This window comes from Calidris pugnax, unplaced genomic scaffold (assembly GCF_001431845.1).
Source record: "Calidris pugnax isolate Ruff unplaced genomic scaffold, ASM143184v1 scaffold18, whole genome shotgun sequence".
NCBI classification, from domain to species: domain Eukaryota; kingdom Metazoa; phylum Chordata; class Aves; order Charadriiformes; family Scolopacidae; genus Calidris; species Calidris pugnax.
In genome coordinates this window covers 10,015,277-10,041,422 of record NW_015090812.1, presented here as the reverse complement: position 1 = coordinate 10,041,422, position 26,146 = coordinate 10,015,277, and the positions used below count along the sequence as shown (strand labels likewise).

At 52.0% G+C, this 26,146-nt stretch overlaps 1 protein-coding gene across 4 annotated transcripts in view; it reads left to right on the top strand.

The window, feature by feature from the left end:
• The window catches only part of ST3GAL3 (ST3 beta-galactoside alpha-2,3-sialyltransferase 3), a 195,474-nt gene extending 172,308 nt beyond the window's left edge, over positions 1–23,166 (top strand). For all 4 annotated transcript variants that reach the window (XM_014939199.1, XM_014939201.1, XM_014939200.1 and 1 more), the window contains 2 exons: positions 2,711–2,857; positions 18,886–23,166. In XM_014939199.1, the coding sequence (XP_014794685.1) occupies positions 2,711–2,857; positions 18,886–18,975 (237 nt within the window). In that variant the 3' untranslated portion in view covers positions 18,976–23,166. The remainder of the gene's footprint in view (positions 1–2,710; positions 2,858–18,885) is intronic.
• The last annotated feature ends 2,980 nt before the right edge of the window (positions 23,167–26,146 follow it).

Genomic DNA, 26,146 nt, shown 5'->3' with positions numbered 1-26,146 from the left:
GGTCCTCTCTAGCCCACGCGGTTCTGTCTGCAGCAGTGGAACGTGAGGCTACATCTCAGCAGTGAGGGTGTGAATGGCTGCAAGTCTCTGTTTTCAAGGGGGATACACTCACTAGGCTGTAGCTATTGTAGTATTGGAGGATGCTAACATCAATAAGGCATAATTTAATTAAAAACTGCCATCAGAGCCATAAGTTCCTGAATGTGAATTTTGCTAAGGACACTATATGATTTTCTAATAGTTGTAGGGGCCAAAACAAATACATCTACTACAATCCGAGAGGTTAGGAAGTTTTTGGTAGTCTTTGGTATTTTAATAATTTTTGAGAGAGGAGCAGGCAGTACTGAGATACTGGCATGTCAGGGACTAGTGAAGAACAGAAGCAGATGAGAAAATTGTCTCCTGTTTTTCCATAAAGGCCACTGGAGGAGGTATTGTACGTAGGAAAAAAGTCAGGCAGATAAATTGGTGACCAAAAGAAAGTTCACTTTTGACTTCTGTAATCTGTTATTCTCCAAACAGATATAAGAGTATGCTTGAAAGAAAGTTATGGTAGTTTGGCAGTCCTCCCGTAACGTTGGGTAGTATGATTAATTCTTTGTGGTTTGTAAGAGTCACATTAGAAAGTTAGCTCTTAAATGTTAACTTTGCCAGTGAAATTCCCTCCAGGCAAAGACCCCGTGTCTCCCTTGAGCTGTACCGTGGGAATGGGCCCAGTGCAATTGGGGGTGGTGTTAACGCCATCGTATTCCCAACAGCGACACGTTCTCAAGGACATAACCATTTACTCACTATGTTTTGGACACTGTAACTACAGCTCAGCTGAGGGAAAAGGTTTTGTGGCAAGTCCACTTACCAGCTGATGCAATTCCAGTGACATCCGAATGTAATCTCCCATGTAAAACATAAAACTGAGAATATCTGAATTTGAACAGCCATGTCTGGGAAGACAGGATGTTCTTGCATATTTTGAAATTCGGGGGAATTTTCTTGTCCTTGCCTAATACACTTCTTTCGATATATTTTTTTAAACCCCTCCTTGAAGTTAATTAACAATTAACTAAAGTAAGCAGAATAAAACCAATATTATTTGTGGTGACTGTCAATTGAAATTAAGCAGTGAGAACAAAATGACTGCTGTTTTTCCTAATATCTAGAGCCAGCAGAGGAGGATGTAGTAAGGTCTTTTCATTGCAGATGGGCACCATTACAGTTGCACTGCATATGTTTTGAGTTTAATGTCTCACTGATTTAGCCATAAGCAGGTTTTGCACGTCTGTCTTCAAATCAGTGTAATTCCAGTGCACTGTAATGGAGTTCTCCATAGCACATGTGTTGCACTCCCAGCTCTGCGCATCTCAGCTAGGGTATGGGTGGCATTCTCTGCTTGGAAAATGTTGGGACTGGTCAGGCAATCAGAAGTCAGCAAGGTAGTGTGCTGCCAAAAGCCAGTTCCTTTGAATGAGAGGCAGAAACTCAAAACATTGTGTTCCCAGACTGTTACAAACATCAGGTGAAATGCAATAGCATTGCTCACCGGTTCAGGGTAAACCATTTCAAATGCAAAACATAAGCGTGCAGTTGGTTTCTACATCTCAGCTAAGCGGCTGTCACCCTTGGTGACTGTCTGAGCATGTCCTCTGAATTCATGTTACTTTTGATATGGCCGGTGTTGGATGCTCTACGAATGGAGATAACATATGTGGGTGGATTTCTCAGCCTCTCCCTAGCCCCTGGGGTAAAGCTACCTCTGGATTCATCTGGCTAAAGGCGAGCTAGAAAACTCTGCGAGCTAGGGTTTTACACTGGAAACACAGCGGTCATGTTCATCTGAACGCACAAGAGGAGTTGCAGCCGTACAGCACCACAGGGGCTCCTCAGAAGCCAGATGGGAAGGGCTGAGGCTAGACTTTGGTGTGTCAGCAGACGAGAGCGATCAGTCGGGGTGTCCCTGCTCAGGGGGCTTGCACCCATCTCTGGCTGGCTTCCCACTGCTCCTCGTCTTCCCAGTATGCTGTGGCTAGGAAGGCTATGGCACAGGCCAGAGGCTTCTTTGGCCTGTTGGGATGCACTTCTGAGCAAAGGAAGGGAGCTCAGTGCACACTGACTGGGTCTTCCTGACCTCATCTCCATCTCCCAGAGCGTTCAAATGACCTCCTTAAATGACTTTTGCCATCAGTAAAGTAAAGAGTTTGTACTGTTCCTCTCTTCTGCTCCTGTGTGATGGCCTATTTGGGATAAGTATTTCTCCTTAGTCTACCTGGAAGCCAATAATGTGCATAGAATTTGTAATCCAGTATCTACGCCCATTTTAATGTCAGAAAATTAACATATCCACAGTTATTCATCCTCCAGCTCGTCTGCTGTCCTGATCTCAGGATAGCAAAGTTGTGGAAGGGGAGTCTGACCATTTGCATTAATCCCTCTGTTCTGAAATACCCCCCTGGAGAGTCAGGTCATAGAGCCTCAAAGAAGGGCTGCTGCTTTTGTGCCAGATAATTTGCAGGAAGCTGGCTAACATATAATTTTCTTTACAAGCTGGCAGGCGATTGACCCTGCAAACTGGCACTGGGCAGCTGATGTGCAGATAAAGCCAAATACCCTGTTCCTGATTTTCTGCTTAGTAGCAGCAGAGACAATAAGAGGAAATCTTTGATTATAGAAATGGCAACCTGCTAATGACTTCCATTCCTGCTTTCTCTCCTCTCAGAACATCCCCACCTTGGGAAGCGTAGCAATAACCATGGCGCTCCACAACTGTGATGAGGTGGCGGTAGCTGGGTTTGGCTATGACATGAGTTCACCCAATGCACCGCTGCACTACTATGAGAACATCAAGATGTCTGCCATCAAAGAGGTAGGGAGCTCCTGGTGAGCACATCTTCCTCCCAAGCCTGCCGACCGCCCCGACTCCAGAGCCTGACTGGGATGGTGATGTCAACTTACGGCTTTCCTGTATGGGTCAAAACACAGCTCCACCCATGCATTTGCCTGTAAAAATCTAGACATTCTCCCAAGCGCAATGTGTGTTAAAAACGGTTATTTCTGCTGGGAAAAGTTCTCTGGAATGTGTATATAATGTGATTCCTTCTTCAGGCAGCAGGGAAAAGATTCACATAAACGTTAACTCGAGTAGGGTGAAAGGGAGCAATTGTGCTCTGGGGTTGAAAAGATGCGGCCGCCTCCTGCTTTTTGATCCATTGTATTGCTCTCTAATCCATCGGCTTCTTTCACTTAGATGATCCCCTCCTCAGCCCCTGTGAAATGTGGGGGAGGTGAGATTAGCCCGTGCATGTTAGCTCTCAGCTGACTGTTCGGCAGCAGTTAGCTAGTGTAAACACATCACGGCTCTGCAGAGACTGCTCTTTAAAGCCAGATCTACACTGGAAACGTTCTCTGGTACTATGGCAGTGAGATGAACGGCATTTTTAGAGGAACAAAAGCCCTCGTGTTGGTGTTACACAGCAGTATAAAGACACTCTTTCAGGTCTGTCTTTTCCTGTAGCAAATGAGAGCAAACTTGGACGCTGGTCGAAGCTTCTCTAGTGGGAAGTTTGCTGCTTTTTTGGTAGAGCTCAATCTTTCCCAGCACAGATGTGGCCCAGGTCTTCATTGGCTCCTAGGTAGGAAAAGTTTCTACATCCTACTCCATGTTGTGAAAATTTGTACTGTTCATGGACAGTAGCGCTGTCCTGGCTCTTGGCATTTGTTCACCTCAAGCACTTTGCCATCGATCCAGAGCAAGACGGAAGCTGGGAAGTTGTGTTTTTCCAAATCGCAAGATTGTACGTGTCTTAGGACTCTCACAGGCTGCAGGCTGCATGACCCTAGGCAGACTCAGAGGAATTAGAAATCAGTGATTAGTCAGCTTGAAAAATGAGAGGAGCATGTCTAATTATCAGAGTAATGAAGCTTTGGAAAAACCTCTGAGCAGAGGCCAAAAGAACAGAGTTTTTTTCCAAACTGTGAGGAGGTCCCCCGTATATCAAGGGCCTGGACATTTTGGTCCTGAGGTACCTTCTGGGCCTGGGGAGGGTAGCAAGAAAGTCTGCCTTGCTCAGCAGAATAACCATGGATTTAATCTGCCCTGGCTGGGAAAGTGAGTGCCCATTTACAGTATTTAAGGGGTACATCCAGAGAGGAAAACTGAATTGAGTCACTGTGTACTGAGGTGGTGTCTGGCTTGTGAAATCCCCAAATGGAAAATAGCTGAGGAATATCATTCTTGCAGTAATAGAGGAGGTATCACCATTGGCTTGCCCAGTTCTGACTTCCCCGGGTGGCTGCTTGTAACCACTGCCTGAGACAGGACCCTGGGCTGCCCGGGCTGAGGTCTGAGTCAGTGCAGCTGCTGGTTCTTTAGTCTTCCAGCAAAGACACAACTACACCAGAGTGGAAATGGATGTAGATGCCTGGCTCCAGCAGTGGGTACAGAGACTGTTCATGAAAGTTTCAGGAAAAGCTTTCGTCTCTGGAGCCACTGTGTTCAGTCTGGTGAATCAGCTGCCTTTGGTGGAGAATCAGTCTTACTCAGCTGGTCTTCCTGCTTCATGAGGGTGTCAGTCCAACGGTCTGCTCTTGGACATGGGAACACTCACAGCAGGTGTCCAGGATGACAGAGGCTCTGGTTGAAGCCACCAGTCCAAATCACTTGAATCTTTGATTCTGAAGGCCAGCAACCTGAGTGGGATACAGAAGGCGGTGGAAGACAGGAAGGAGTCACTTTAGGACAACATATATGGTCTCAAGAGTAAACCTTACATGGCACAGGGCAGTAGATGAGGATGACCATGTGAAATGCAACCAGTAGGGTCTCCTAGAGAGACCAATTGTTGCCTGGTTTGTCAGGCCTCTGCTGTCTGGAAGCTGTCAGTCATCGTGTCCAGGATGTTCTGTACAGAGGTGAGGGAGCGTTGAAAGGTTCTGGTGAAGCCTCACTAATTCAGATGTCAGTGGGTTTGTTTCTGCAGCCGGGGTTGTTGATGAGAGCTCTAGGTTCTAGGAGGAAGGTTCCTGTTCCACTTGAAGGCTGGTTATCTGATCTGTATCTGCCCATCTAATCTGCACATCCTCACCCACAGGCTCCTCTTACATTTCGCTGCCCCGGTACAAGAAAAGCCATCTGTTCCCAAGTATCAATAATTGATGCTCCTCCTGCCTCTGCCCCTCCCAATATGACAAATTGTTTGTGATATTGTGGAATGTGAAGAACAGAGAGAGGATTGCATTTCTTTCTTTCCCATTTAATATTAATGGTAGCTGGTAATTGTTAGTCACCTAAGGGTGAAGTTGAAAGGTGAAGGGCATGATAGTTGAGTTGTGTATTCTGCAGTTGCCCCCAGAGAGCACACAAGTGGAGATTTGTCTCAATCTGGACTGGAAGCATCCTGCACACTCCGTTTGAAGGGAGACCTGCAAGTCATTTAAATCGGAAGGCTGTCCTGCACTAGCACCTTGTGCCAAACATTGCCCTTGGCACTAATGAAAGAAGACTAACCCAAGCTCCACTAAGATGTTTGTCTGTTCCTTCTTCTCTGACACCCAAAAGCCCAGCAGCACTTTCCTCAATGTTACTTCGGACTCCAAGATTGCATCCAGGTCTAATTCTTGCTGGTCCTCCTCTACGTTTCAGCCTCAAAAGCAGCCACTAAAGCAGGCTGTGCCTTGAAATGATGCAAGTATCATCTTTGTCCTCTGTCTGGCCTGTAGACCCATGCAGGCTGGAGTACTTGTTCCTGGGTAGGAGAGCGGAAAAGGTTTGCTTAACATAGCAACATCACAGCACTGAAACAATTGCTATAAGATGCAGCTGTTCCACCATAACTAACATCTCAGGCAGGAGCCCCTGCGGTTTGACCAGGCTTTGGTGGGGCAGAACCTCTATTTCGGAAGTTCAAATCTTTTGCCTGACTGCCGAGCTCCTCCAGCCCAGATGACCAAAAATCTTCAGTGTTTAAGCCTAGAGAGCAGCTGTAGGGAAACACTCCAGCTACACCCTGAAGCCATTGCAGCCTTTAGAGAGGAAATGTAAACACCAGCAGCGTCCTGGGTCTGGAGGTGCCACGTGTGTATGTGGCTCGTGGGAGCCTCCTTGGGAACATCCATCGAATCCCTTCCCTTGCCTGGTGTCCTCAGAGGAAAGGGACCTGCCGGTGAGCATGTGTCCTCTTGGCAAGGTGTGTCACTGATTTACACTTGAGGTCTGCTTGACATCTCTCTGGACACCCTTGAAACCCTGTGACTCATCTCTGAGGAATTTGTTCTGATTACATAAAAAAAGGCAGCAGAATGCGCTTGCTTGCTCACAGCTGGGCGGAGATGCCTCTCCCATGCCAAGACTGAGGTGATAAAATCTCTGTGGAAATGAATGTGATTTTTCCTGTTGCTCTGTGGGACTAGCGGCTGAATTTCCAGGAGGTCAAGCACTTTGCCATCGATCCAGAGCAAGACGGAAGCTGGGAAGTTGTGTTTTTCCAAATCGCAAGATTGTACGTGTCTTAGGACTCTCACAGGCTGCAGGCTGCATGACCCTAGGCAGACTCAGAGGAATTAGAAATCAGTGATTAGTCAGCTTGAAAAATGAGAGGAGCATGTCTAATTATCAGAGTAATGAAGCTTTGGAAAAACCTCTGAGCAGAGGCCAAAAGAACAGAGTTTTTTTCCAAACTGTGAGGAGGTCCCCCGTATATCAAGGGCCTGGACATTTTGGTCCTGAGGTACCTTCTGGGCCTGGGGAGGGTAGCAAGAAAGTCTGCCTTGCTCAGCAGAATAACCATGGATTTAATCTGCCCTGGCTGGGAAAGTGAGTGCCCATTTACAGTATTTAAGGGGTACATCCAGAGAGGAAAACTGAATTGAGTCACTGTGTACTGAGGTGGTGTCTGGCTTGTGAAATCCCCAAATGGAAAATAGCTGAGGAATATCATTCTTGCAGTAATAGAGGAGGTATCACCATTGGCTTGCCCAGTTCTGACTTCCCCGGGTGGCTGCTTGTAACCACTGCCTGAGACAGGACCCTGGGCTGCCCGGGCTGAGGTCTGAGTCAGTGCAGCTGCTGGTTCTTTAGTCTTCCAGCAAAGACACAACTACACCAGAGTGGAAATGGATGTAGATGCCTGGCTCCAGCAGTGGGTACAGAGACTGTTCATGAAAGTTTCAGGAAAAGCTTTCGTCTCTGGAGCCACTGTGTTCAGTCTGGTGAATCAGCTGCCTTTGGTGGAGAATCAGTCTTACTCAGCTGGTCTTCCTGCTTCATGAGGGTGTCAGTCCAACGGTCTGCTCTTGGACATGGGAACACTCACAGCAGGTGTCCAGGATGACAGAGGCTCTGGTTGAAGCCACCAGTCCAAATCACTTGAATCTTTGATTCTGAAGGCCAGCAACCTGAGTGGGATACAGAAGGCGGTGGAAGACAGGAAGGAGTCACTTTAGGACAACATATATGGTCTCAAGAGTAAACCTTACATGGCACAGGGCAGTAGATGAGGATGACCATGTGAAATGCAACCAGTAGGGTCTCCTAGAGAGACCAATTGTTGCCTGGTTTGTCAGGCCTCTGCTGTCTGGAAGCTGTCAGTCATCGTGTCCAGGATGTTCTGTACAGAGGTGAGGGAGCGTTGAAAGGTTCTGGTGAAGCCTCACTAATTCAGATGTCAGTGGGTTTGTTTCTGCAGCCGGGGTTGTTGATGAGAGCTCTAGGTTCTAGGAGGAAGGTTCCTGTTCCACTTGAAGGCTGGTTATCTGATCTGTATCTGCCCATCTAATCTGCACATCCTCACCCACAGGCTCCTCTTACATTTCGCTGCCCCGGTACAAGAAAAGCCATCTGTTCCCAAGTATCAATAATTGATGCTCCTCCTGCCTCTGCCCCTCCCAATATGACAAATTGTTTGTGATATTGTGGAATGTGAAGAACAGAGAGAGGATTGCATTTCTTTCTTTCCCATTTAATATTAATGGTAGCTGGTAATTGTTAGTCACCTAAGGGTGAAGTTGAAAGGTGAAGGGCATGATAGTTGAGTTGTGTATTCTGCAGTTGCCCCCAGAGAGCACACAAGTGGAGATTTGTCTCAATCTGGACTGGAAGCATCCTGCACACTCCGTTTGAAGGGAGACCTGCAAGTCATTTAAATCGGAAGGCTGTCCTGCACTAGCACCTTGTGCCAAACATTGCCCTTGGCACTAATGAAAGAAGACTAACCCAAGCTCCACTAAGATGTTTGTCTGTTCCTTCTTCTCTGACACCCAAAAGCCCAGCAGCACTTTCCTCAATGTTACTTCGGACTCCAAGATTGCATCCAGGTCTAATTCTTGCTGGTCCTCCTCTACGTTTCAGCCTCAAAAGCAGCCACTAAAGCAGGCTGTGCCTTGAAATGATGCAAGTATCATCTTTGTCCTCTGTCTGGCCTGTAGACCCATGCAGGCTGGAGTACTTGTTCCTGGGTAGGAGAGCGGAAAAGGTTTGCTTAACATAGCAACATCACAGCACTGAAACAATTGCTATAAGATGCAGCTGTTCCACCATAACTAACATCTCAGGCAGGAGCCCCTGCGGTTTGACCAGGCTTTGGTGGGGCAGAACCTCTATTTCGGAAGTTCAAATCTTTTGCCTGACTGCCGAGCTCCTCCAGCCCAGATGACCAAAAATCTTCAGTGTTTAAGCCTAGAGAGCAGCTGTAGGGAAACACTCCAGCTACACCCTGAAGCCATTGCAGCCTTTAGAGAGGAAATGTAAACACCAGCAGCGTCCTGGGTCTGGAGGTGCCACGTGTGTATGTGGCTCGTGGGAGCCTCCTTGGGAACATCCATCGAATCCCTTCCCTTGCCTGGTGTCCTCAGAGGAAAGGGACCTGCCGGTGAGCATGTGTCCTCTTGGCAAGGTGTGTCACTGATTTACACTTGAGGTCTGCTTGACATCTCTCTGGACACCCTTGAAACCCTGTGACTCATCTCTGAGGAATTTGTTCTGATTACATAAAAAAAGGCAGCAGAATGCGCTTGCTTGCTCACAGCTGGGCGGAGATGCCTCTCCCATGCCAAGACTGAGGTGATAAAATCTCTGTGGAAATGAATGTGATTTTTCCTGTTGCTCTGTGGGACTAGCGGCTGAATTTCCAGGAGGCGAAACAGGCAGCCGGAGTGTATATTTTCATTCTTTGCTTTCCCTGCAGGGGTAAAAGCCCTCAAGGTCCGAGATTATTCTGCAATTGCTACCGCAGGAGGCAGCTGCCTCCACTGCCTCTTCCAGCATCTCACACTCCCGAGGGCCGGGCAGGCGTTTTCTGCTCCAGAGGAAAAGGCTCTGTGAGGAGGCAGATGCTCTGGAGTTTCATCGGTGTTACCAGTCAGGGGGAGGTACAGATGGTCTTGGGACCATGGTCAGTAGCACAGCTGCACAACACGTATGGATTCTCTTGTGCTTGTAAATGTTCATGGGAGTAAATTTCTCTGGCTTAGTCCTGGATGGCTTCCATACCCTCTGTCCTGGGTGGCTTATTGTGCTCCAGCCAGGTTTATCCAGGCAGACCTGGTGGAGAAGATCCTTTTTCTGTTCATAAGCGTTCTCCGGAGAGCTGGAAACAGACTGGTGCAGGGCTTTCAGTTTCAGGCTGTGAGAGTGCAAAACCACCCCTGGATCCCAGCTCTGCTGCCCAGCACCTTCTCTCCTTGTCTCTCCTCTTGTCCCCAACATGGTTGGGGGTGCAGAGTCCCTGGCCTGCACTTCAGCAGGGGTTTTCTGAGTGGTATGAAGACACTTTGCTGCTCTCTGGTCTGTTACTGGGAGACCCCTGCCCAATAGACCCCATGCTGTTGTGTAAATTCTCACAGGTGATTTTTCAGCTCTGATCCTGTCTCTTTGTTTTATGTTACAAAATGTGGAATGTCCAAGTGTGTCATCTCCCTTCAGTTACTATTTTCTTTATTCCCACTAACTGCAACGGCTTTCGACCCTTGCCTGCTTCCAGGAATGCTGTACAGAAAATGATTGAGCCCTTGCCAAGGTGTCTGCTCACTTGTTTCTGTTTTCATGGCAATGAGTCCATCGGAGCTAAATTTTGATATAGTTTATTGTATTTTTATTTCTTGCTTAGGTCCTGTAATGCTTCCTGCCCAAGCTCTCCATAAAAAGTGTATTTTTATCACAGGTCACTGTCTTCTGTTAATGTAGAAGTGTCAGATCCACTGGGAATGTAGCAAAGGAAACATGGAAATGTTCCCATGAGGTGCGAAAAAAGGGAATAATTTTAAAATACAGCAAAGGCTTTTCCGGATTAAAAAAAAAATGAATGAACCTGCCTATAAGGATTACAACAGACCTTCATTGCTAATGGCAGAACAGCAGGCTAGTGTTTCAGAAAGAAATGATTTCAGGACGGGAAAGTGACAGTGTTTAGAACAGTAAGAACAGATCCGTAAGGAGCTGATGAAACTGAGAGAGTAGGAGGCTGTGCTCAATCATGGGAACGAAGCATGAGACTGGCTCCCAGCATCCCTCCTCCCTGCGCTCTGCCCCGAGCCTGGCAGCGCACAGCCTTCCCCGGCCTCCTGAGCCAGAGGTGAGCTTCAGTCTCCTCGTTTCTTGCAGGAGCAAGGAGTCACCTCGGGTGCCACGGTCTTCTCGGCGGCTGGCTGCAGACTGCCTCACGCACTTGCGGTTGGTAAAAATGAAGAACGCTTGGTTAAAAGCCACCCTTATCCACCCAGAGCCCATCTGCGGCACTTGTGTCCTGCGGTGAGCTGCTGACTGGTCTCCTTTTCACTGTAGAAGCAGATCAAGCGCCGGCGCCGATGCTGGTGGAGGTGTCAGCTCCTTTGATACAGCTGTGCCCGGCACTTCAGTGACTCACTGCCTGACCCGAGGGGGAGGTGGCGTGACTGCCTTTGATGGCTTCTTTCTGATCATTGGCTCCACTTCCCCAGCAGGTCTTTGTGGGATGCTGGAGGACACCATCTTGTAACACTTCTCATTCAGGCCGTGTAAGGGCTGTCACAAGGGCCAGGGGAGGTGGCCTGCAGCATGCAGTGACACACAGCTTTGTCTCTGTCTCTCCCCGCCAGCAGCTACCTCTCAGAATAATCCACAAACATCACGTTTGGAGTCTCGGCCCATAAAGGCACAAACAATAGTGCTTTATCATCATCTGGGCTCTCTCTGTGAAGCCGTCCTTTGCATTTTAAATCAACACAAGTTGCTTGGGAGGGGGTGGTTGGGCTGCTTCAGGCCTCCAAGTACCTTAAAGTTTGCGGTAGCCAACAAGAAGAACAAAACTCCTTTGAAAACCAGGCAGATGTCTAGCCTGGTGATTTATAGACTGAAAACACAGCTATTCGAGCCTGGCTGATGAATTGCGATTGGAGTACGAGGAATGGTGCAGACTGAAATGGAGGTCAGCTTTGGAGGGGGAGGTTAGGGGCTGGGGCAGGGGGACCTCTGAAAGGGCAGTGCTTTTTCTGGGGGCCGGCAGTGATGACTGATGAGGTTTATACATTTTTGTCTTTGTTTAAAAGCCACCTGTTTGACAGCGTTTTGGCTGAATGAAGGCCTCACATGCTGTTCCTGTGCATAAGAACTGTGTGTCTATGTAATAGAAATCTGGAAAAGATTGATGGAATAGCAGTCATGACCGGAGCACAGGTATTGCCTTGTTCAGTAGGACAGAAGTACGGTAACACTCGGGTACCACCGTGCACTAATAACAGCAAGGAAGGTAAGGCTGGAGGATGGACAACGGCAGAATTAGGGTTTGGACAAGATGTCTGTAGGAAAAGACAGCAGAAGATCTACAGGGGTGTGCTACAGCCCAGCTGCTGACCCCAACATGGAACACAGGCCTCTGTAGGGGTGCTAGGTGCCACCTGAAATGGCACTGTCATGGGGGTACGTTAGCAGCCAGTATTACTGTTGAGGGGTGAGCACAGGTATTGTGAGATTCATCAGCTAGCACAGCTCTTCTCACCAACCGTGAGGGCACAAGAAGAGCCGGTGGTCTTTCCAAGCTGCTTTGAGCAGGCATGAAGACTGTGCAGAGGACGTTTTGGGGAATAGCCTTTGATCAAGTGCCTTCATGGTTAAATTAAATGGAAAGGCAACAGAAGGGATGTTATGACTCAGATTTTGCTTCCAAAAGGAGAGAGCTTGATAAGCAGGGCTTTATCTAGACTGCAGGGTGGCACTCAGCAGTGCTGGCTGGGTGCTCAATGGAACTGGGGCATGTCTTCAGACCTCTCTGAATTTATGCCTGGCCTAGGGGAATGGGCTACTAAAAGCAGATGCATTGAAGAGGTTGTGGACTCGTTGCAGGCTTGAGATCTTTTTTTGTGGGTTTTTTTTTTTTGGTGAAATTATCTGCAACTTGGGTTTACAGCAAGGGGGGAACTGGCAGGAAAAGGCTGTGGATATATCTTCATAAACAATGGCTTCACAGTGGTGTTAGAAATAAGAGAGGAGTGGGAGAGGGCATCAGGCAGTGAGGGGACTTCACCCTGATCATGGGAAGGGACAAGGATAAAGTGGAAAGTGGCAAAAGTCAAGCTGAATTAGATCTTGCAAAGGAAAATAGACAAACAATGGACTGTCCCATTGCCAAACAAATAATATGTAAACAAGGAAAGAATTACCAGAGCTGTGGTATCCAGGGAGGTGAAGGAAGCAAAAGGTGTAGGGATTAAATTGCCAAAGTGGGAACCACGTGAATAAATATATTACCTCCATAAGGGCAATATGATGAACGTGAGGGAGAGGGTGGCTTATGGTGAGAAGTTCATAGAAACAGAAAATGACTGGGTCAGCAGTGAAAGGAAAAAACTGTTGAAGCTAATGCACTAGGTGTGAGAGCCTGGGAGATCTCCCTCCCAACCACTGTGCCTGTTGAGCCAATTAAGCTGCAAGTCCAGAGGAGAAGGTCCTCAATAAATCTATCAGGTTACACGTGCTTCCACAGAATTAGATTGTAGTGGACATAATACCTCTTTTTCCTTTCTTTTCTGAGGGGGTGGGAGTGAGGCAAGGAAAATAATCCTGTCAAATTCAGCCCTCTTAATCTGACCTCAGAGGTACTATTCAGAACTTCAGAGCAGAGTTTAAATGAAAGAATAATTAAATCCTGAAAGTAAACACAACACGGATTTACCAAAGGCAGGTTACGAAAGCTAATTTAATATCTTTATTTGATTAAAAAAAAATCATTCTGAGGACAGAGGAAGTGTAGTAGCTCAGTCTGTCTGAAGTTCAGTTGAGCGTGCGATGCTGTGCCTTGCGAGATGTTATTAGTTAAGCTTCAGAAGCTACGGTTTGGTGCAACACCTGTATGTGAATAGTCTCTCTGAAGGAGAACACAAAGAGCAGCACTGAATGGATGGCTGGGAGTTCCCCCGCAGGAGGTCATGTTTAGTGTTTGCTTTAATGATTTTTGGCACAGAAGGCAATGGTGTGCAAGTGGAATTTGTGATGAGACAAAACCAGGTGTGGTCAATACAAGGGAGGATCAAAATACCATCCAGGAAGACCATGAGCACCTTAAGAACAGGAGTAAACTGGGTGGCATGAAACCTAAGAGTATGAATGGAAGGTCATGCTGTTTGGGGCAATACCAGAAATGTTCACTCTAAGCTGGGAAAGCATTATTTGGTAATGGCAGAGGAGGAAAGTGCTTAGGCAGGTACAAATAAATCACGGGATAATTCAGGTGTTACTGTGAAAAAAAGGCAAATACAGTTCTGGAAAGATTAGAGGAAAGGACTTCTTGTAGAGAGAGAGAATTGTCTCTGCATGCGGCAACAGTCAGCCTTTTTTCTGGTTCATGAGAAGTAAATTTGGGGTAAATTGGGACAGAGAGAGCTACTACACTTCTGCGAAATTTCCCAGTTTTCACAGGGGAAATGAGCAGCCTGTTTTGGTGGAAGACATGGCTTGTTTAGCTTGGTAAAATGAAGACTGAGAAGAGATACAGTTGATCTCTCTATATATATTAAGAATAAGCAGGAGCTAAAAGAGCAGTTTAAAATTTCAAGCTGGTGTAAGAATGACTGGGCTTAAAGGAGCTGTGAGTAAATCTCCTGAAGGTGAAGAGGGGAGGGTGCCCAGCCCTGCTTTTTGGTTCAGTACGTGTGACTCCCGGGGGTGCGGGGGGGACGGGGTGGTCTGCGGTGCTGCCTCTTCCCAGCAGATGGACTGAGAGAGGAGGGGGCAACGGGTCGTGAAGGAGGCAGGGCACTGGTGTCACGGGAGGTGAAACTGCGGCTCAGGGGTGGCCATGGGACACCCAGTGTGCATGGTCACTATCCCCGGACCACAGCAAGGGCGTGGGCAAGGCAGAATCACAAAAAATAAGCAGCTCTAGAGATAAGTCAGTGAAGGTTAAAGGTAGAGATAAATTAGCACCAGTGGAGACTGGAAACTGGCTGTTACCAGTGAAGTAGCATTTCTTGCTGCTGCTGTGATTTGTTTTTTCAGGTTTTCTGGGAGAAATGCTGCTGACTTGCAGAAATATGGAGGATGTAACGGAACTGAGAAACCTCCTGCTTTCCAACTTGCTGTTTTTCTTGAGTGCGTTCCTCATTGACTTCACTCTCTCTGATTTAATCTTTCTGCATTTTAAAATATTGCAATATACTTGATAAGACTAATTTGCTCTGAAGCTGAGGAATTCCCCCATTGTAATTGATTACAGATGGGGAGCTTACCTTCCTCCTGGGTTGGTCTCTGAAACATTTTCTTAATCTTGAAATATTCTACTTGGCTTCTCCTGAAGGGACAGAGGACGTTTTGTGCTTCCTCGTGGATTTGTCAAGAAAAACAGGCCAGGTGGTGTGAGGCTGGTGCATTTGCATAACCCTGAAAGGTGGCTTTAGCTGATGATAAATTTTGATCTAATAACTGTGACAAAACAATCAGACATCAGACCCGCTGCCACCTCTCTGGGACGGACAGCCATAGCAGTGCATCTGCTTGCAGAGCAACGCTCCTCCTGCTGTTTCTCTCTCCACTGAAAAAAGCAAATATCCACTAATCAGAGAGAGAACCGAAGCAAAGGAAATCCCAGCCTGAACCCCATGTAGCAGTGAGGTCTCTGGAGCCTCCTGCGGTGTTCCTGGTGGAGCTCCCAGAAGTTCATTATTCTGATTGTGAGCTCAGACAAGCAACCCGTTTATTTGCAGAAGTGGAAACAAATGGTTGCACTCAATGATTTTTAGGGTCTTTCTGTGATTCTAAGCTGTACCAGCCGTCTGCTCGATGCGAGTGTTGGAGGGGGGATTGCACAGAGCCAGCCTGCCAGGCTGCAGGAGCAGCGGTGGTGGGGACGTGCAGTGACATGAATGCCCTGTGCTGCTCTGTCTCTGTCTCTGTCTGGAGGTGCAGATTCAGGAGAGAAAAGCTGGAGTTTTCTGTTTGTGATGCTGAGGTGAAGCTTCAGGACTCGGGGCAGGAGGTTTGTGAACGTGAACAATCCCACATACAGGAATAGGAAATGAGGCAGTAACGGCTCGGTGTGCATGGGAAGAGAAGGTCAAAAGCAGTCAGAAGGGACAGCCAGCATCTTGCCAGCGCAGCCAAAGCGCATCCAGCATCCGAGGGCAGGAAAAGCCTGCTTTGCATAGTAGCAGGAATAAACCACCAGCGTTGCAGCTGTTTCATGTAATGATCCTCCAGGCGTGGATCCTGCTCACAACCCTCTGCTGAAAATGTCAAAATGAGCACTCTGACAGCACAATTGTGTCTGTGGGAACACAAGTGGCCAGAGCGTTACCTATTTCTTATCATCCTGCTGCAGCTCAGGACACTGCGTCAGCTGAAAGATTTCCAGGACAACTTGCCTGCAAGCTTAGGTACATGGAGCACCTTGACTTACCCAGTGAAGGGTTGCAAAAAAGAACTTCCCCTTACAACAGACATAACATGGTCCTGACCCCAAAGCAAACCTGACCCTGCCGAGACTTGGCATTTCATGAGGCCCTGCAGCCAGTCAAGAACCCTCCTGCCTGCCACTGGTGTGTGCTACCCAGGGTGCTATTTAGGGTGTATACACCCTAAAATCTGCTGGGGTTTAGGGCATATTTTGTTGCCTTCCCCCTGTCAGGGCAATGGGAGCGAAGTGCCTGCCTCTCTGACATTTTTGAGAAATCTGCTCTGTCTCTTCTCCCCACTGCGGCTGCTGGTGCTGGAATGCAGCTTCCTCCGCCTGATTAGCTCTGTCTGTCAGTGGGGTGAGTCCCTCTCCTGTAATCAGTAACTGGAGCTGGTGTTGAAGACATGCCTCATCCTTCCTGCCTGTGTTGCTGTCAGACGTGGGGGGAGCAGCACCGCACCAAGCACCCTGCTAGTGCTCTTAGGAGGGGACAAAATCCTGTCCTCGCCGGGGAATCCTCTTCCTCTGTGGTCTTACATTCAACCACAAAACATTGAGAGGACTGCCGTGGACACCACTACCATGCATGGATCAAGTGGGAGGCTGAATTCCCTTACATGTGGCTTTCTGCTTGGAAAGAGGAGTCTGTGGCAGTGCCCGGGGTACAGAGCAGCCTGGATGCTGAACAGCCAGAGGTTTATCGGTCTTGCCAGCAGCCTTGCAGTCAGTGGTGGAGCCAGACCCAGCCGTAATGTGAGAGACTGCAATTGTATCACCCAAAGTTTTATTATCCACCTCTTGTATTTAAATTCCTGCTCCACTTGTACCTTTCACGCAAGCAGAGTTCCCCTCGCCATCAGATAAGGCACTTGCATGTGGCCTGAGGTGACGTTGTAGGTGGTTTGTGTTTGCCTAGAAGTGGCTGCTTCCCCAGTTACCATCTGTACCAAGGGACGCAAGCAGGTTGTAGGGGGTGAAACCAGTTGACTTCTTTTATGTTTGATGAGGCTGAAAGACGCGAAGGAGGGATCAGCTTGTGCTATGACATCTCAAGCACATCGGGCTCCCTGGTGCTCCAAATAGGCTTTGAACAACAAGCCCGGCCAGATGTAAGTGGATGCATGGAGACCGGTGTTCCCGGCGTGGCCTCTGTGCCAGCAGACAGCTGCTCGCTGCCTGTTGGCAGGAGCACACACGCACACTTGGCTGCCTCTGCCGGTGCCGTGCGTTCCTAGCATCTCAGAAGAGATGTTGCTGCGTGGTGGGGGCCAAACCCGGGCCCCCCAGCTGACATGCCACATGTGGGACTGTTTCCAGCACGCTGGGGGATCCTGGCTGTCCCGCTCCGAGTGACAGGCACACACAGCCCTGCTCTCCCAGCTCCCTCTGCTCTGCACCACCATCACTCCCGCTGCTGCTTTCTGAAATTCATGCATTTTTCCCTTTTACGAGCCAGCTTTCTTCCCGGTGCCAGTTTTCAGTTTCTGCTTTTATGCTAGCAGAAGCCAAGCGCTGAGTTGTTTCTGGACAGCAGCTTTTCAGTTTGGAGATGGAGCCTTCTGCATTTTCAGAGTCCCAAAGAGCACCAGCACAGAGTACCACGAGTGGCCCTGTTGCTCCTGGTGCTGGTGCCCCCTTTGCAGCGTTCAGGTAACGGTGTCAATGGAAGCAGAAGTCGAAGACTCCTGAGCACAGATTACAAGATAAGACCTGCCTGAACTTTCCTTAGCAGCTTTAACTGTTGGCATTCCTGTGCACTGAGGGGATGGAAGGGGCTTGTAAATGCACAGTAGCAACAAAAGAGGTATCTCCAAAATAAGCCGGAGATGCAAAGAGGGACCTTCAGTCCCTTGGACCTCTTGGCAGCAGGCTGCACACCGTGACTGGGGCTGTCAGTGCCACACAGCAGTCATGGCTGAGAGCTGATGGTCCTGGACAGGAGAGGACAGAACAAGCAGCAGATGACAGGAGAGCAACATGCACTTTGTGTGTGGATACAAACAGTGCTTTGTGGGCATGTGCCCATGGTTTTGCAGTGGATAAACTGGGTTTAGATACCTATAACAAAGTGCCCTCAGAGGACTTGTTGGGCTGGCACTTTTTTGGTTTGAGGCCATTTCAGGGAGGCTCCTGTAGAGTAATTTTATCATGGTCCGGATCGTATTTAGAGCTCAGATTACCTGCTGGCCAGAGCATTCTGCTGGAGACGTGGATCCGTTTACTGGGATTCTTATCCTGTTGGGAGATTTTGAGGAAAGTTGCTTTTCCCTGCTCTGCCTTGATCTCCTCGGGGGACAAACCACTTACTGCTCTCATTAAGTGCTTTAATAGTACCAGCGCAGGGGGGTGATGGCAGATGCTGTGATTATGGCTAAAGCCTGCTGTAGGGAACACATCTGGGTGGGCTGACACCAGCTATAGCAATCATTGCTCTGAAATGCCTGGGTGGGAGATGTGACCATTTCACCCTTCACATTGTATTTGTGTAACCTTTAGCATGTGATTTCCTCTTGGTAGGGGTAGCAGAGGCAAGAGACAGCTTTGGTGGTGCTGGTCTTGGGGGTTTTCAGCTGCTTGCACCCCTAAGCATTTCCCTAAGAGGCCTCCCTTGGCAGGGAGCTGTATGGAGGTACAACATGCCCTGCCACCACGTTCTCTGCCAGCTCTGTTCCCTGGCACACATCACTGTTAATGTTGCGCTGTTGGACTCTTGTGTGCGGTGGCTTGGGAGGGCACTGTAGCAACTGTACCTGCCCAAGGTGAAGGCACTTCTCATAATGATCTCACCATGCCAAAAAAACTTCACCCAACCCATGGAGAGACCTCCTACGTCAGGTACATGGGTCTGACCCTGCTGCTTATGTTGGCTTCAGGTAAGAGAAGGCCTTGGTCTGCGAGGGCTCTTCTGGTCTACAGCGGGGTCTGTCTTCTTGGCAAAAGCCACTGCCCTGCCCCAGCTGGGGTCTCTTACAATGTGGGGGACGGGAGCCTGCTTGGCCAGGATAGCTACTGACCTTCTGTCTTTCCCGTTTCCTTCCAGTCCTGGACGCACAACATCCAGCGGGAGAAGGAGTTCCTGCGGAAGCTGGTGAAAGCCCGAGTCATCACTGACCTAACCAGTGGGATCTGAGTGGCTGCAGCCACTGCCTCCAAGGGAGGAGACGAAAACACACGCTGCAGCTCTAGGAGCGGGCACTGGCAGCCCCCTGCAAGAATCCCACCTCACTGAAGACACACAGAGATGCCCAGGTGCTCTGGGAAGACCCTCTTGCAGTGCCAGTCTGCATGAGGGTTGCATCTGCTGCCTCCAGGTCTAGAGCTGGAAGGAGGTGGGCAAGGGGCTGAGTGGGCAGTTGTAGAACTCTGCATCGCAGACGGATCTTCTGTGTCCTGATTTACACAGGAAAGACTCAGGAGAGAGAAGAAAGGTTTGTGAATAAAACGATTTGTGCCAAATGGGAGGTGACGCTGCCCCGAGGCAGCAATGCCTGAATGTACAAAGTATTATTTTTTAAAAGAAACTCTGCTGGAATCATACTAGAAATACCAAGGTGCAAGGCATAGTCTGCTTGTGCACAGCCCTGCAAAAAGCCCGGCCTCTCCATGCTCCATCTGCGTTGTCACCGGCCTCAGACCTTTCCCCAGGAAAACAAATCCGTCCAAAACTTTGGTGTCGTTGGTGCTGCTATAATTTGAAGGGAGAATAACGGCTTTCCCTCCTTCTCCACTTGGAGCTTCTGGTTGGAGATGAGCATGGGTTTGTTTTTCTGCACTTTTCCTTGCTTCCCACGTAGAGGTGGCAGCAGCAGCCACTTACTCGGCTGCATTTTCCATAGCCATTCGCCCTGCTCTGCCTCTGCCCTGACCCCAAGGTGGAGCGGGGAGCTGGTGGCTTTCTCTGCCTGCAGCAGACCCTCCCCACCTTCCTGCCGGTCATGGCGCTGAGGAGCCTCGTTGTGCTCAAGGCTTTCAGGCCTCTTGGTTCATGCCTGCTGTGCAGGGCCCCCGTGGAGTCCACGCAGATTGGTGTCACTGTTTCTGGACAACATCTCACTTTATTTTTGTGTGGGAGAGGAGTAATTTATTCTTTGGAAGGAGGTCAGATCTTGCTCAGAGATCTGAAGCTTTACAGTTTGAGAGCAGGCCACCGAAGATGTTTGGTTTATGTTGCAGATTCGATCATGTTCTCTATTTAAGCGATGTGTGGCCTCAGTGATGATGGAGCCTGCTGGCACGGGTAGGGGCCTGCTGGGAACCCTCACCCTCTGCTCGGCCCCCTGCTCATTTCATTTCCAAGCTCCTCCCGTGCTGCTCCAGCACTGCTGCTGCTCCTGCTCTCAGGAGCACGTCCCTTCCTTTGCCGTTTTGGTCCCAAGATGCAGTATTTGCACATTTGATTTGTATACGTATTTCAGAGGAGCTGGAATAAACTGAGCAACGTGGCTGAGTGCGAGGACAGCAGGGTCGTCTCCTCCACCTGGAGAGCGTGGGCCCAGAGGGATTGCCAGGGGAATGGTTACAGGTGGAAATCGGCTCCCACACTCTCCTAGCCTGGATTGGGATGGTCTGTGCCCACCATCACTGTCCCATGCCAAGTCCCTGTGTTTGGAGGCACCAGCCAGTGGAGGGAGGGTCCCGGAGGGGTGCTGCCTGGGCTCACGGTCCTGGCACTGCATCTGACATAGGCAGACTGCAATCCTTGGCCTTGCTCCAAGCTGAAGGGAGAGCGTGGCCCTGACATGGTCAAGAGATGCTCAGAGCAGGGCTTGCATGGTTCCCCTGGGCCACCTTTGCTCCCGCTGACTTGCAGGGGGCTGTGGCTCTGGGGCTGAGACCCCAAAGGGGATGTGCAGGAGGGGCAGGCAGTGACCCAGGTGTGGGGCAGAGGAGCAAACTGTATGGAATGGTTTGAGACCAGGCTGCACCTGCCAGGCAGAGGCAGCTCTCAGGATGCGGTGCTGGGTGCTGCCCACAGACCAGTGTGGGACATGCTCCTCAGGAGCCTCTCCTGCTTGGTGCACCCATAGCCAATGAGCTCACTCAGGGGCAAGTCCTGTCCACCTGCTGCTTGCCTTATAGTCTAGGAGCTGCTCAAAGATCCTGCCTCTTCCAGGCTGCAGAAGACAGATGCTGGGAGGCTCTCCTTTCCCTTTTCCCTGTCCCTCTGGCCTCCCAGCCAGGTGGTCCCTGCTTCTCTACACGACTGCCCTGGCAGTGCCTCCCATCAGGATGCTCTGTAAGGTTTCCAGCAGGTTTTTGAGCATGTGTTGTGGCAGATATGCATATGAGTATTCTACCCCAATTAGCTTTTCCTGCTCAAGGAGCCTGGGGGACCAGATTTCCATGGCTCTTGCCAGGCAACACTCTCTTTGCGGTTCCTGTGTGTCAGCCTGGACCCGGGACTGTTGTCTGTAGACTTCTTGCCATGGCAGCAGTGGGAGTGCCTGGGCTGGACCTGGCTGAGGTTGTCCCTCTGCCGTGGTGCTTGAACTGGGTCTTTAACCAGCTGCTGTGGGAGCCCTGGGGTGGTGATGGGCGACATCTATATGCTACAGTTAGATGAGATGCCAGAGAGCAGGGTGGCTCTAGCTGGGAGGAGGAAGAGGTGGGTGAAGAGCCTTCAGTGTCTGTACTAGGTTCCTCTCCACCCTCTGGGGGAAGCATCCCCACGGAGGCTTGTGATGCCGTTAATTTGATTTAGTCCGTTTTATTGAGCACTACAAAGCTATGGAGCACCTTTACCTTCCAGCTCACAGGCTCCAGGTCCACGGAGGAAGCGTGGCCCCTGCTCTGCTTTCCCCGGCAGGGATAGGTCCTGATGGCAAGATGTCCCTGCAGACGAGCGAGGTGACTCCAAGCCCTTCCCTCCACCTTGGTGGGGGTCTCCAGGCAGAAATGCCCAAGCTGAAGAGATGAGTGCACGGTCCAGGGTGACTCTGGTGGGTCAGGACCTGCAAGTATAAGGAAAGAGAGGACGGGGAGTTGTTTGGGGGCCAAAGGCCCTAACTCACTCTCCCGTTTGATGTTGGTGGGACAAGCGCAGCCATGGAGCAGCCCCGCGGCCGGGCGCTGGGGGTGCGTGCCCCGGGAGCAGGGCGCAGCGCTGGGTTTCGCTCCGGGATGCTGTTCCTTTGGCTGCCTCCCTGCCTGCACCTGCAGCCACCTCCCGCCCTCCAAAAGGCTGCAGTCCTGCCAGCTCGGAGCGGTGCGCGCGGGTCAGAGCAGGGTCAGTGGGACGGATGTGAGTCTTGGCCTCTCCCTCGCAGTGACTCACCTTTTCAGCTCGGAAGGGAGAGCCCAGGGGAATTCTCCACAGCCTAAATATAGAGCGGGGTTGCCTGGTGCCTCTGACGCGCCGCGGTGCAGAAAGGCCACTCGGGTGGCAGGGAACCTGCCTAGAGAGAGGCCGGGGAGGTCGAGGAGCCCCGTTCCTCCAACCGGGTTTTGCTCCGGTTGATGGAGGGAGCGGATCTGGGGAGCCACAGGGCAGCCAGCGGATACAGCTCCGGGGGAGAGGGGCTGCCAGAGAGCTGCTGCCACGCTGACCACACCATGAGCACGGGCTGCTCATGCACTGGTGCCATACAGCCCTCCCTGGTGCCCACCACCCCAGCATCGGGCTCCCTCCACCAGCTTACCTTGTTATGGCTGGCCATGCTGTGGCCTCCAGCTCACATGTACCAAATGGAGACAGCGCAGTCGGGGAGCAGGAAGTGGCAACAGGATCCTCTGCAGCCCAGCATCTCCGAGCTTCCACCATCTCTGGGCTTCCAGCGTCTGCTTTTCCTGGGAGGGAGCAGCAGGGAAGCCCTACCCCTCCGTGTGGGCACTGCTGGGAGAGGGGGAAGGTGTCAGGACAGGGTTGTCTGTCTGTGTGTGTCAGTCTGGGGCAGGCAGGCTGGGGGTGGGCAGCACCAGGGGTGGGCAAGGGCTTCCAGAGGGCCTGGCAGCGAGGTGGGCGCCATGGTGAGCTCCAGCAGGACCAGCACGGCACGGGCCATCGGTACAAGGTGCATCACACGCAGTGTCAGAGACCTGTCCTTCGGTGCAGGTGACCCAGGCCACTACCCAGCCCCTCTGGGCACCAGCTCCTCGCACAGGGACTCGCTCGAAAGGCCAGTGCACTCGCTGGTACTGTACCAAGCTGAGGTGCAAGAACTCCATGAGTTTTTAAAATTAGTTTTAGATTCTGCAGTTATTTTTTTTTTTTTTTAATTTCCCCTCTAGGCAGGGAGGGCAAGAGTCTTGCAGGCTCCTCCAAGCCGGCTTATGTCACATCGATTCAGTCATATCACAGAAGCAATAAAGCTATCAAACAAGCTTGGCTGGCCTCTTTCTTCTGCTGCCTTTGGCCGTCTTTAGGGGAGTCAGAGGGATTCCCCTGCTGGGGCTGTCCCCAGCCTGGTTTCACTAATGATTCCTCCAGCACCGTAGCCCCGAGGCAGCTGCTGGGAGCTGCAGGTGGCCAATGCCACCAGCCTGGTGCTGGGGACAGGAGAGGGCTGCGCTCCTCCTTGCTGGTGACCTGAGGGGTGGGAGAGGGGCACATGGGGTGGATGCATGGCAAGTCGGGGGGCGGAGGGGTGGGGGCTTGTCCTGACCGGGATGGGCTGCCTGTGACTGCCTCCTCTCTCGGGGACTCCCTGCCAGCGGGGTGGCTTCCAGCCGAGGGTCACAGCAGCAATCAGGCTGGGTGCGGCCCCGGCGAAGGCAGGTGTCCAGCCAAGTGACCTTCTCACCACAGCGTCCAGGAAGGAAGCAGTTTAGGAAGCCGGGGGCTGAGGCTGTGACACCTGCCATGTCCCAGCGGGAGGAACATAACCCTTGCAGCAAACCCCGGCGATGCTTCCGGAGCCACGGAACAAGTCGGGGACAGTCCCATGACTTGGGAGAAGTGGCTGCTTCCAGGTAGGTGACAGGTCTGCTAGACCTGCCAGCTTCCAAATGCAAGGGGTGTCCTCCTGCCAGCACCAATGGGACACCATGGAGGCGACTGCCCAACCATCCCCAGCGTCTGGGAGCTGCAGATCCCTCTCAGAAAGGAGATGCTGGAGCTGTTCAAATCCCTCCTTCCTGCTGTCCTCTCTTCCCAGCCCTTAGAGAGCCCAGCCACTGCTGGCATCAGGCTGGACCAGCCCCGGGGGTGGCCCATGCCCCGTCCTGGCCTCGGGAGGGCTGTGGAATGGGAGAGCAGAGAGCGTGGGGCCAGGGCACATGGGGACAGCCCATGGGAGGCTTGGGTCAGCAGAGACAAGGACACTTGTTCAGGAGCAGGTGTGCCTGAAGGAGCCACATCACCACTGAGATGGGGACAATGCAACAGGTTGGTCCATCTGTGTCACAGCTCTCCCACACACCTGCTTTGTCACACCCAGCCACGGCCTCGTGTAGTCACGGCAGCAGCCACAGCGTGCTCAGTCCTGCCATCTGGCTGGACTGTCACCCCCATCCCACCTCACACAAAGGTGGCACCTTCAGGGACCCATGTCACAGCAGGCTCTGGCCCTGCAGGGCTTGTTCCAGACCAAGGGCCAAGGGACAGAGGGACACCTCAGCCCTGGGGCTGCAGGAGCATAGGCTGATGCAGATGGTGCCTTGGGAGGCACCAAACCTGCTGCCAGCAGCAGTCAGGGAGCAGGTCACTCATCTGTCTGGAGACTCAGGGAGGTGGGGACCCTGCCCTGCACCCCAGCACCCCACGGGGTCTGGTCCAGCTCAGCATTCCCCAGGGCAGAGCCAATGCTCATGGAGCCCAAGGGGAGAGAGCAGCGCCCAGATTCAGGTGCAGCACTGGGACATGCCATCTCCTGCCACCATGGTCTTGGGGGGACAGAGAGGAGGTGCTGCTGGCAGGATGTGCTTTCCCTGGGCTGATGGCACCAGTGGGGTCACATCTCCCAGGACAAGAGCCAGAGGCAATGGAGGGGGCCACAGCCCCCAGATGTCTGGGGTAGTGGCCACAAATGGGACACCCCTGGGAGAGGACAGAGGCCAGCCTTTGCACAGCCACCTTTTCACAGGACCATGGACGCTGTAGCCCACCTGTATGGGGTCCTCTGAATATCCCCGCATGCCATGCCCCATGTAGCCCCCTGGTCACCACCAGCACCGCACCCACCACAGGCTCCCACTGTGCCCTGGGGACATGAGGAGCAGCTCGACCTGCAGGGAATGTGGGAGGGGACGGGGTATCCCCGTGGGGTGAGCCAGCACTTGGGGCTGTCACCAAGCCCCGAGGGCTTCCCATGGGGGATGCAGCCCTCCCCTCCATTGGCAGCCCCTTCTGGGCTGCTCCCCCTGTGTGGGCACAGCTGTGTCCAGTACCCCCATGGGGACAGCCTGGCAACCTGGGGCAGGATGTGCCACACGCATGGAAACTTTCCAAGCAGGCAGTCCCGTTAGCCTGCAGCAATCCCAAGCAGAGAATCCTGTCCCCTCTCTCCTGCAGATCCCACTCCAGGGATGCTCCTGGGTCTCCAAACCTCTGCTGGGCCAAGGCATCCAAGGCCTCAACTCTGCCAGCACCCATGAGGGCATCATGGATGGGAGCAGCCTCAGGCCGTGGCCGTGGGGCAGCGCAGCCCCACAGCAGAGCCCACCCTCCCACACAATGTCCCATAGCAGACACGAAGCCACCCCAAGCTTGGCCAAGCCGTCTGTGCCGGGAGCAGGGAGGGGGTGACCAGGGCCACGCGGTGCCACAGCAGGGCAGGGGCAGCAGCTCCGAGCCGCGTGCCACCGCCACCGTCCCCGCGAGCAGTGGCGGGGACAGCTTAGCCCTTAGCTGGCACCACCTTTGTCAGCACATTCCCTGGCAGGTGATGCCGCGGGAGGGAGCGGGAGTTGTCATCCTCGCGCTGGATAATCCCAGGAGATGAGAGGAGAGGAGGTGGCCGGTGGCTCGCACACGCCGGGCTGCCCCCCCCCGCCACAGGGCCGCGGGACGGCGGGGAAGCAGTTAACGCCACACGGAGGGGGCCGCCGGGTGCCGGGGCAGACCCCACGGGCGACCCGTGGGCCGGCGTGCGGGCCTCGGCACAGCCCGGCGATCGAGCCGCTGGCCCCGCTCCAAGCGGGGAGTTATATAAGCCCGGGGAGGTTGCGCCGAGGCGGTGGCGGAGCGCTGCCGGGGCAGATGACACGGCAAGCGGCATCCCGGGGCGCGCAGCCCCACCGGACGCCTCCGGACCCCGCCGCCGGCAGGGCCCGGGGGGCCGGCGGGCCATGAGGGCTGGCCCCGCAGCGGGACGGGGGGTATCGCCCGGTCCGGGCTTTGCCCCGGCGGCCGGCTCCGGCCGGGG